Raw genomic sequence first — 12,723 nt, 5'->3', positions numbered from 1 at the left:
AATATCTAGGTTCTAGGACAGCCCTGGCAAATAGTTCATGGGACCACATCTACAAATAATCAAAGCAAAATGGGCTGGAGATGTGGCTCAAGCAGTAGAGCACCTTCTTTGCAAGCACAAAACCCTAAGTTCAAACCCCAGTCCCACTTATAAAAAAGAAAAATCTTTAAATGTAGAAGCAAAAAATTTAGCATGAGAAACACACTTTAAATTTTAGAACTGAAAATTAAACTTCAATCATTGAAATAAATAAGCTACAAAATCATCTACATTTTATAATTTTTTTAAAAGACTCAGGATGTAGTGACACTAAAAAGGAAATCAACATATCAAAAAATACACAACTTGAGAAGCCATTTAAATATAGATGTTAAAATGTTTAGTGGTGTATGAACATATGATAAAACAATAAAGAGACACAAGGAAAAGATCAACACCAAATTCCAGATGCTAGTAACCTCTATGAGACTAGGAAGAAAGGCAAAGTGGCAGGGGAGGTGTCCAAAGGAGGATTCAACTATATTGGTCTGAACTGGGTGGTAGGTATGAGAGTTTTTTTATATACCTTTTATAAGTCTAAAATATTCATAAAAAAGAAACAACTGTGTGAATGTGTCCTGAGTACATAGCCAAACATCCTCACTTTTATTACAGTCTACAGATTGTGCTCACTGTATTACAGGTCTACGAAAGATCTATATTTTCTTCCCTTAATTCTTGCAGGACATTTTCTAACATCTCTAATGATAACTTTCCTTTTTCCAAGTACCTGCAGGAATAAACGTGACTTTTGCGTATGCTGCGTCTGAAGAAACCCTTGCACCCATCACAGCTCGACGCCCCATAGTGTTTTCCCGTTGCTCTGTCCCCACATATCGCACATAGACAGTTGACACCGTTGTCTGTGGTATTCATACTTGTTGTCTCTGGGGCAGAACTATCTGTTAAAGAAAAATGAAGAATGCAGTGATAGTTACTACTGAGTATTTCTTGATTAAGTTGCTCTATTATTTGATAGGCCCCAAAGAGTTCATTTCTTGTCTTCTTTGAGTCCTCAGTGCTTTACTTTTAACCACTGGCTGTTCCATTCTAAGCGCCCATCTCCTATTTCTGGCCATTAAATTTGGGGACAGCATAGGGCTCAGTCCCCGCAACTACACTGTTTCCCAAGGGAAGCTCATGCACTCTCTTAAAGCTAAATATCACCTGTATATATATAATCCTTGAATTTTATTTCTGCCCTGATAGCTCCCCTGGACATCAGTCTGAATGGCTTAAATAGCTACTTAAGAAATTCACTTTTAAGTCTAATAATAATTATAAATTAATACATCTAGAATAAAACTTTGATTTTTTTTCCCTTCTGAGGATCTTGTTCTTCCTTCAGTCTTCCTTGTATTAGCCAATGTTCCATCCAATACCCAGAGCCAGTAACTTGGGGTCTTCCTTCTCGTCTCCATTTTCCTTCGTGTTCAACCCATATGCAAGTCCACATTTGAAGTACATATTTAACCCAACTTTTCTCCCTTTCAGCCTCATCATCCTTCATCCAATCTACCACCAGCCTTCCCATGTATTACTACAATAACTCCCTTTCTAATTTTCCTACATTCATTCACCCTTGCCCCCCTACTGTTTATCTATTACCCTAGAGCCACCAAAGTGATCCAGGTTTAAAAAGTTCATGTCACCTTTGTGCATCCAACCAACCCAGCCACGACTTGCCATTAGACACAGAGTAAAGCCGACGCTCTTCACCATAGCCTATTAAGCCTTGCCACAATGAAGTCCCCAGCCCTCACCAACCCCACCTCTCTGATCCCAGTATGTGCTACCACTTTTCATGCTGTTTACCACCCAACAGGAAAGTTACCTTTTAAATCTCCTCCAAGGCCTATTCTCATCTTGAAACTTTCATCCTTGCCTGGAAGAAGAAGACTTCTCCAAGCTTTTCTTTGAGCTAGCTATGAGGTTTTTGTTCAAATTGCATATTTTGTATGAGACCTCCTCTGAGAATACATCTAATAGTCAATTCCCATTGGCCCTTCAACTACAGCCCAGAGCTATGCTTCTTCTTATTATTTTAAATAACAATGCCATTGACTAAAATTATGTTTTGGTTTGCTCATTTATTAACCATCTTTACACGTAAAATATAAACTTCATGATGCCAGGGAATTTATCTACCTTATTCATTTTTCTGTTCTCTAGGTCTTAGAATTATGCTCAGAATATAGTAGCAACTGATGTAGAGTTCTGAAGTAAGGGGCATTCAGAGCATTTATATGTAGATATTTTTACTAAACAGATATTTATTAAATGAATTCATATTGCTGAAACATATTTACAAATCTGTATGCACTCAGGAGATATTAAATATATATAAGACAGTGTATTTAAATTGTAATTTATCATGAATTATTCAGATTATATAGACATAATAACAATGCATTTTATGTCTGTAATGTAACAAAAAAAGAAATTAAATCATATACTAATTATGCTCTCTATATATTACATATATTTTACTAATTAATGATTCGGAATAGATACTCTCATATATAATTTCATATACTTGAAAAAACATTAATGAGAATATATTTAAGGTTAATCATATGACATAGAATTTAAATGCTAAGAAGTTATCTTTTGTAACATTAACAAAATAATTAATAATATTGAAATTAAAAGTGTTTGGAATTGATTGTATTCTGGAAGGTTATATGGAAATACTAAAAGCAAATTCAAGTCTTGCTTCGAGTTCAATGCCATATTCACAAATAATCTGCAATGCTATTAAAAAGAAACAAGTTAGATGATACTTTATAAATACCTAGCTAAGTTAGTTGTTTTTAGTATATATTGGTAAATACTTGTGGTAAATATTGATATTATATTTGTAACTACCACTTAGGAATGGAGTTTTTTTTAAAGGCATGATTCTATTGAGACTATTACTCTCTAAATATCTCCAAACTTGTGAGTTCATAAAGCTTCAGTATAGGTTCATTTTAGCTTGATTTGTGTTAAAATTCAGACTTAACATTTGATAATTTTTTAAATCTCCCTATTAATAAGCTATGGCTTACTGGAAATATAACCAGAGATTCAGTCATACAAATTTCATAATATTTTAGAGCACTAAGATATCTTTAAGATACAAGATATTTCTCAATTCTGAACTAAACATACATACATGCACACACTTTTTCAAAGCAGATACACAATTGCAAGTTCTAACAATTACAATCCATCTTGAGTAAGACTATTACTCGAGGAAAAAAAAACCCTAAATTCTAAGTCAATAGTAAACCATATTACATAAAAACACAAACCTTAAATAATTCATCTCTTATTTAAAGTTAAAATGTTACAGTGGATAAAGACCAAGAGATTTATGTGGCTAAACATTAGCCTGTTAAATTACTTTATAATATAAACCTTCATTTCTTTTCATATTTGTGTTCAATGCAAAAAGTGCATGGTGATTTTAAGTACAGTTTCTCATGAACAGCACTTGAGAACAAAAATAATTAAAGAATGAGGCAATCGGTAAAATTTCCCATGTGCTATGGAAACTGTTCCATAAGTCATTTTAAGTACTGCATAGAAAACATACTTTCATGGCTAGTCTGTCAATATTACTTATTACTATGATTTACAGTAAATAAAATAATTGCTGAAACTACCCTTTTTACTTCTTTAACTAGAGGTTACTTTATCACTCAAAAGTAGGCTTTTCTAGCTCTGACATAAAATGCCATAGCATTCTTAATTTAAATTTTGTGATGAAGTGCAAAAGCTCAGATTTGTAGTCTTAAAAAGCAAGCATGGAATTCTTTAGCAACAATATATTGAACCACACCCTTGGGAAATCAGTTTTACTTCTGCTGTACTTAACTTTTAAAAATATATCTATAAGCAGATGAGAACTCACCATTGGAATTATATAGAATCTGCATAGTTTCAAACTCCAAAGTTGTATAAGTTGGGTCCAAAACTTCACTGTAATTTCCCATGTCCATGTCCAATATCGGTTCTGATACCCTCATCATTGACTGAGAGACACACATACAAGTGGCACCAGAGTGTGGTGACGGTTTTGCTTTCAATCTGTGAGGGATAATTCTGAGCTAACTGTAACTGAGTGACTTAAGTGCTGTTGTGGGAGGGGCTGTAAAACTGTAACCTCCCTCAGCAGGCCATGTTCTGCTTATTTCTTCTTTTATGGCATACGAGAGCAATCCTTGTGATAATCTTGGAATGCTTCATGGAATTGCCTTATCTGAAGTGCTTAGTGGACTAACATGATTTCCTAAATTGATTTCCAGGAGACAATAAATTATGTCATTTATTGAAGGGTTAAACATAGAAAAGAGAATCTCTCAGATTTTAAACTATAATTATAATATATGGTAGTCCATGCATGGGGCTTGAAACCATATACCACATATTTTGAAAGCTAGAACTTACTTTGTTGTCGTGTTTGATAAGTCAAGGCTATAAGTTACCATTTAACACACTGAGCACATAGCAGTTTTAGGTTTTCTTACATGTACAATTAAACCACCTTCATTTTGGAGTAAAATTAATTCATACTTTGTAATGACAGGAATGAATAATATGTTCTAGTAACATCCTGGGAGAACCCCAACATAACCTGTAAAATATTCTTTGTAATGATCAATTTATGTGCCTATGTCCCTTCTATGTTTGTAAACTTCTAATGGGATAGAACCAGTACAATTGGGAGTATCTTATAGGAATTCAATTAATAATTGTTGAACAAATAAGGTTGTATTTCTTCTGACTTCTGATGCTTATTACATTCTAGGCATTAACCTGAAGTGAAATTATCCCTAAGGTGTGGATTCACACATTGTAATCATCAATCTTCATTTGTGTAACATATAAGGTCTTTTATGTGTATTTGTGTCATGAAGCATTTAGTTTGGGGAATATTTAGATGACACAATCATCTAAATTCCATCAGTAATTTTACTTTTGAAAATTTGTTTATTGATTTTACTTTCCAAGAAAGTATTGCAGGCCCACACATTCAGAATTCATTTTTCTATACTAAAGATTACAGTAAATTAATCTTCTTAATACCATATACCTCATGAATACTCTGTCTTAGATATTATTATATTTTTTATTCATAAAATATAAAAATTAATATATTTTTCATATCCAGGCCTAATAAGGAAAAATTCAAAATCATGTGAATCTGAAGAAAAAAGCAGTCATATGAACAGCCAAATCCACCATATCAAAGTGATTACTGGAATATCATTCTTTTGCTCATATTACTACTCTTAACTGTATTAGTCGTACAATAATATTAATACTTTTACTTAAGAGAGAGTCCCTCTAGGTAGCCTAGGTCAGCCTCAAATTTACAATCTCCTGCCTCTTCTTCCTTAGGGTTGGGGTTACAAATATGTGTCAGCATGCCTGGCTTAATAATATTTTTAAACAAATTTTAAGAACTAATTTTCTTTGATAAAGGCTAAACATATTACTCAGTTTTCAGAGAAGTGGCAATGAATAAGCACTATGGTTTTCATGTGTGTGAAATAGCTCAATTTGTGGTGAAGTAACAAAAATAGGCTTCTTGTCAGAACTCAAAGGGTGAATTGTGCAAAGCCCACACCCCTTCCCATCTGTGTGGAAGAGGAACACTGAGGGATGTCATCACTGAGTGTGTCTCGACATAAGGAAAAAAGAAAGAAAAAGGTAGGGAACTTTCATTTACAAGACTAGAAACACTAAAAACAATGTGGCTATAGCTCAAGAGAATAATGTTATAGTTTACTGTTCTACCCCATCCCATTCCCATAGTGGAAATGACTAAAGAACAGGATATTCTACCCTAAGAGAGAAGGGGCTACAGATGGAATCACCTCCTCACAGTTCTTGTATTTAATGTGAGCCAGTTTTCAAGATGGAACTTGTTGGCACCCCTGTTATTTTTTTTTTTTTGAAGTTTTTTTCCAATGTTTATGTACATTGTTTTAAACAAATTTTGGATAATAATATATATATAATTTAACCTTTATTTTCATATATGACAGTATCACATACTTTTTAAAAATACTTAATTTGATTGAGCACCCATGTTATTGTAATTTTTTATCATTTTTACACTTACATGTGTAAATTGTTTGTAATTTTTTTTATTTCATAGAGTAAGACCATGAGAATTTCCAGAAGCTAGAGTAGATTCAGAGTGGCAGGCACATTTCCTCAAGTGCATGTGTGTCTTCCTAATGAGACTGAGATGTTGAAAACACCCACAGAATTCAGTCAGCCTTAGTCTGGCAAAGGAAGGTTTCTCTAGCCTTTTATTCAGAGATTGCAAAGTACAGAGGAAGCTCTCTTTTCTTAAATCCTATGGCTGGTAATTTGCTAAACTAATTAAGAAAATAAAATAATTAGAAGAGAGAACCATGAATATGGTATATGTGTATTTAATAGCTTATTAAATGCTATTGTTTTGTTACAGAATCAAGACTATTTCATTGAATATGAATCTGTTAATGAGAATTCTTTATCAGGTTTTGTCTGCATAAATCTTCACTTCCTTTAATCGCTACTATTTTTTTAAATAAAGACAGTCAATGCTACCTATAAAATAACATGAAAGCTCAGGCTTTTTAGAATTTTACAATTTAAAAAAATGTTTTGTATATTATAGTCAACTTGCTTTTATTCAATTCCAAAGTATTTCCCTTGGTTTTTATGGGAGGAGGGTAAGACTCTTCTTATAGTCAATATGCATTAAATATACAATATTTAACTACATTATGAAAAAAAATAACAATAATGGAATGACATGTTTGGTAACCACATGCTTGTGTTACCTAACTCTTGATAGGCAAGCCAGGTTGACGAGATGTACTTTCCATGATAGGTAAACCAGGAAAAAAATTAGCATGTTTCCCAAAGGAAATTAAGAGTCTGAATTAATTTTGGGAGTTAATTAAATGGAAATAGAGTTTCTCTTCTACTGAATTTGACTTGAAATAATTTGTATTTATAAAATAACTTATATTCCTCTTTATGAACAATCCTTATTTTCTACTTCTGAAATCAGTTAGGCTGTACTCAGAATATTTTCAAATCAATTAGGCTGTACTCAAAATATTTTCATTTGTTTAAAGAAGAGGGGAGCATGAGGAAGATGATTTTCTGATCACCTGAAAGAAGAAAATTTCAGAAACAATTTTAGCCATAATTAATTTTGAATTTTTAGGTATACATCAGAATCAAAATAAGACTCACACTCTGGTTTTCCTTTTGTTTTCCAGTCACTAGTGATTAAGGAGTTTTCATAACCCAAAAAAACAAACCATAGCATAGTTGAACAAAATGAAATTATAAAAGTAAATTGTATAAACCTCATGTACATGAAACAGACAGAGCATTTGTTTATTTGTTTCTACATTAAAACTCAGTTATTTTTCAGGATAAGGGCAAATAGATATCAGCCAGGTAGTCTTTTATTTTTGTTTAATGAAGTCATTCCTATGAGTAAATCATTGAGGCTACATTAGACTAACAGCTTAAATAATTAAAAGAAAAACTATATTACTTTTATGCCTAACTGATAATAGAAAAAAAGTTACCCTTAAATAAATGGGACTGATGTTTCTAAACCCTACATTCAATAAAAAGGTATTATTACTTTTAATTTTACTTCTAAAGTTTAATTAGAGAAAACACCATATATGCATGCTAACATATAAAACTGTAATTTAAAATAAGTAACACACATTTTCAGAAGTAGAAATATATAAACTTATTCTATATCCAAAAATATATTTATAAATGATAAACTATGACCTATTGAAAAATCTCTCCTAACAGAGGCAACTTTACAATATCTGTTCTCAAAGCTGAGCAAGATATTACTATTGTTTTGTGTAATCTCATGTTTTGTGGCCAAGATGCACTGCCTTGGTCCTAGTAGGTCAAACACTCCAAAGAGAATGACAACATAGTTTGTAGATAAAAGGTCAACTTTAAGAAGTAAGACTAATGATTCTGAAAAACATTTTTTCTAAAAGCAATGGCTCTATAAACTGGCATGTGAAATACATTACTTAAGTTTCTTTAGAACAACTAAAAGAGATGAAAATAGTACAGTGTTTGAAGAAGATGTCAACTTGATACCTGTTGACTATTCCAGATAATAGCAGAAACATTTCTATCTTATCTGTAAGACTATTAAGTCTGTTAAATTGTTCCAAACTATATATTTGATTTAATCATTCCTTCATAGCGTGATTTAAAATAGAAAACAGGCTAATAAAAATCAAGGCTATTTTCATGAGAGAATCTTCATGAAAATAATTTGTGATTCTGATACCAATATTAAAAACATTTTATTTCAAAGTAGACAGTAATATTTCCTATATTTTTCCCATTCCATATTTACATATTCCATGTTATAAATATGAAGATGACATGCATATGATTACCAAAAGGTAAATGAAGAACAGTAGCAATGCAAATCAACCCAGTGTATTTTTCACTGTAAAGAGAAAACCATTAAGCGGAGACTTCTACTCAACAAAGTAACTCATGAAATCAAAGCAAAACAATTTTTCATTTCTCAAAAATACCCTCAATTAAAAAACATGTACTTCCTTGCCACCACTGTCCTAAATTAATCATCATTCCTCTTTTAAAATAACACAACTTTGCCTTTTCTGCCTAACTTTAATGAGAGAAAATAAGCAAATTTAAAAAATTAAAACAACCAAACAAAAATTAGAAAATGACTCTTCAAAGCAAGTTGCTACCACTGGCTTACAAATAAGTTTGGAATTGGCCTTAAGGATGTACGTCTAGTTTCAAAGAGATGAGTACAGACATTTAGACCAAACTCATACCTAACATATGCTGATATTTATTATTATTATTGAAACATTTCCTGCCTTAGCATTGCTGAAAATTCAGTGAATCTAAGTTGAACTATCACAACTTTGCTTGCACAGATTTATAATTCTCTTTAAAGAATTATAATTATCCCATAGCTCATTTCTCAACTCACATTATTTTGCAATTCACGAGCCTCAACTTCAGATCCTTATTTTAGTTTTACATTCACAATCTTTTTTCTCTTGGTCAATGCAAACAATTCATATGACTATTAGAAAATGTCATTTCCTAGTAAAATTAAGATACATTGACAGGGCCACATAAGCACCTTATGAAACAACTGAGTTAATTTAGAAAGATACTATTATTCTTTAAAGTAGTTATAATTTAACTCAGCTATTCTATTTACTTATTTATTTTGTTTGCTTCTTTTCTTGTTTGAGACAGGGTCTCACTATTTGCCATTCTTCTGCCTCAGCCTCCAAAGTTTGTATTTTTTATTTGCTCATTGTGCCATAGATTATCAGTTGAAAGTAATTGCACAAATAAATGTAAAATTCAAAACAAAGACACTATGACAACTGAATCATAATTAAATCAGGAGAAATGGACAAAATGAGGGCTGCACAGCTGAGACCCAAGTGTGCCCAAGAAAATCCTGTGAGTAAAAGCTTAGGGGTGAAATAAGAAATCTACATATATTAAACGTACTTTCAAGGTCAGCTGCCTCGTGATTCAAAATAGACTCTCCTTTTCAGAAGATAAGGAGCTGATTACCACTAAATTATTAACTGGAATATAGATTATACTGGCAAGGAAAAAAGTGTGGATATAAGGAACATGCTAGTAATTGACACGTACTATTTCGGCACTACTTTTTTTTTTTTACAACGAGTGATATCATTGTTGCCACTGCCAACTCAGCAAAACTAGTCAGAATATTTAAGATTATGGTGGCAGTCCGATACCAAACTTGCTGCATTATACAAAATGAAGGGAAGAAAGTTATCAGTTTGGACCAGTGCCTGTTTCAAATATATTCTGAAGAGGTATGATATTTAAGAAATATAGCTGCAGTTATACTATGCTGAGTACATATTTGGACTTGAACATCTCAAACAAATGTTCTATAATAACCATAAACTTTTGCATCCGAAAGCCAAATAAAGAAATAAATAAGGGTTACAACTTCTTCACTTAAAAATGCAATTGATTATATGTGCATCCATGCAGTCAAGAACTTCTCAGCATTCCTCCTTTAAGCATTTTTAGATGTCTAAGGAGAATAAAATAATTTTTGGTGGTACGAGGGTTTGAACTCAGGGCCTCACACTTGCTAAGCAGATGCTCTACCTGCTTACAGCATCTGGTTGAGCTGCTTAGACAAGTTGAGCCACTCCACCAGTCCTTTCTGTTTGTTTGTTGGGTATTTTAGAGACAGGGTCTCATAAACTATTTGCCTGGGCTAACTTCAAACCTCAATCCTCTTGATCCCTGCCTCCCAAGTAGTTAGGATTATAGGCATGAGCTACCAGCACCCGGCAGGACAACTGCTGGGTGATATTTGATTTGGAAAACTAGGTTGGGTGTGATGGTACATACCTGTAATATCAGCTACTTGGGAGGCAAAGGTAGGAGGACTACAGGCAAAAGCACAAGACCCTATCTCAAAAATGAACAAAAAGCAGACAATTTGGATGCAGCTTGAGTGGCAGAGAGCTTGCCTAGCAAGTGCAAAGCCCTGAGTTCAACACCCAGTACTGTAGAAACTAAACAATATTTGCATTCCCGTTTAATAGGAACACCCAGTTAAAATATTCAATATTTCACTTCTCTTTTGATGAATATATTTATTTTTTAAATATTGTTTTTTCAACTATCATAATGAAATACTTTTTTGGATAAAAACACAGGGCATAATTACAATAACTTTAATGGAAAACATATGAATCTAATAAGAAGTAAACATTTTAGGACAGGTGCTGGCTTTTGTAGCACAAGCTGTCATCACTCTCATCATTTGGAATTGCTTAGTGCTAACTTACACATTAGGTCACCGAAGCACAAATTCTGCAGCAATTAGAATCATCTGGGGAACTTTAAAGACCCTCAAGTTCCACCTTGCATCAGTTGCCAATTTAATCAGAATGTCTGGGAATGGGAGATTGGGATTGATGTTTTCAAAACTCTTTAGGTTTATTACTGATATAAAAAATCTTCAGGCGATTCCTAAAGGTTCCTGAGAAGAAATTTTTTCACACATGAGTTCTATGAAAAACTCATAGTGTCTCCAGGGCCTAAAACACTGTCAACATGGTAAACATCACACAAATACGTATTGAATGTGTGGATAAAAGACATATGCAAATAATTAATTTGACAGAGTATAACACTTATATTGAGCATACCAGTACATTTGATGTGTCAAGTTCTTTCTTAGTCATTGGGTATTTCTTCATGGATAGAGAAAATTCCTGATCCAAGAAGCTTTCAATCAAGTAATCATCACCATCGTCATTATAACATCCACAGGGATGATGATGGTTTCCATCTCTATGAAGAGACAGAGAGAACTAAACCATTGTTCTCCACAGCATCCATGAAGCTGAACTGTGAAATATAATTAATGGCTCACACATGTGAACTTCTGAATCATCAAATTCACTGCTTTTCAGGTGCATAAAGTTGTAAGCACTCCTACTGACTCCTAAATGCTGTCTTAATTTGCACTGTATTAATTCTTAGGTATTTCAGTGGGATAATTAAAATGATGTATATAATAAGATTACAAGCCTGGCACTAGTTCAAATCCAAAGTGAAATACACCCTAACTTTTTTTTAATCTAGTCTCTTACATATGATTATATATCTCTATCATGATACCAATGCTAAGACTTTCCAGAACACCAGAAACGTTCTTTTAGTTGTACTAATACTACAGCAATAAAGATCACAGGCAATGTTTGAAAGCATGGTTTATGTAGTAGAAAAGCAAGCTTAGGAATAGAAAGTACCTTCACAAATACTACAAAGAACGCTTATCAAAACTCAAGAGCAAACACATTTTAAATGATGACACATTAAAACCATTTTCTTTTTTTTTAATTTTTATTTTATTCATATGTGCATACAATGTTTCGGTCATTTCTCCCCCCTTCCCTCCTCCCTCCCTTACCCCCCCTACCCGGCAGAAACTATTTTGCCCTTATCTCTAATTTTGTTGAAGAGAGAGTATAAGCAGTAATAGGAAGGACCAAGGGTTTTTGCTAGTTGAGATAAGGATAGCTATACAGGGAGTTGACTCGCATTGCCTTCTAGGTTAATTCTTCTTGAACTAACCTTTTCTCTAGTTCCTGGTCCCCTTCTCCTATTGGCCTCAGTTGCTTTAAAGTATCTGCATTAGTTTCTCTGCGTTGAGGGCAACAAATGCTATCTAGTTTTTTAGGTGTCTTACCTATCCTCATACCTCCCTTGTGTGCTCTCACTTTATCATGTGATCAAAGTCCATTTTCTTTGACCTAAGGATACTATAAGAGTATGTAATCTCACCAATACTAATTGTTCGGTTCTAGCATTTATAGTAGGGAAAGAAAATTAGGTAATTGATGCAAATCCTGGAAATTATATGAAAAGATACTTAGAAAATTACCAGCTAGACATACAATAAAGGTTCAATTTTATTAAATGTAAAAACTAGTATCATAAAAAAGAACAAATTTTTCCAAATAACATGCAATTCCAATTATAAGGCCAGCCGCAGGTCGAGTTTTATTCATTTGTTTTTGTTGACAATCTAAAATCTCTACTTTAGATGACATTATTTCAAACTCATAA

General features: G+C 32.9%; 1 protein-coding gene across 4 annotated transcripts in view; it reads right to left on the bottom strand.

Moving 5' to 3' along the window:
- Positions 1-12,723, bottom strand: part of Hnf4g (hepatocyte nuclear factor 4 gamma) — a 132,493-nt gene that overhangs the window by 22,879 nt on the left and 96,891 nt on the right. For 2 of the 4 annotated variants that reach the window (XM_074068738.1, XM_074068739.1), the window contains one exon: positions 770-941. In XM_074068738.1, coding sequence (XP_073924839.1) covers positions 770-915 — 146 coding nt within the window. In that variant the 5' untranslated portion in view covers positions 916-941. Of the gene's footprint in view, positions 1-769; positions 942-3,937; positions 4,273-12,723 lie in introns of those variants that run through there. The other 2 variants (XM_074068737.1, XM_020152487.2) reach the window with 2 other exon arrangements.

This window comes from Castor canadensis, chromosome 3 (assembly GCF_047511655.1).
Source record: "Castor canadensis chromosome 3, mCasCan1.hap1v2, whole genome shotgun sequence".
In the NCBI taxonomy this organism is placed as follows: Eukaryota; Metazoa; Chordata; class Mammalia; order Rodentia; family Castoridae; genus Castor; species Castor canadensis.
This window is presented reverse-complemented; position numbering and strand designations above follow the sequence as displayed.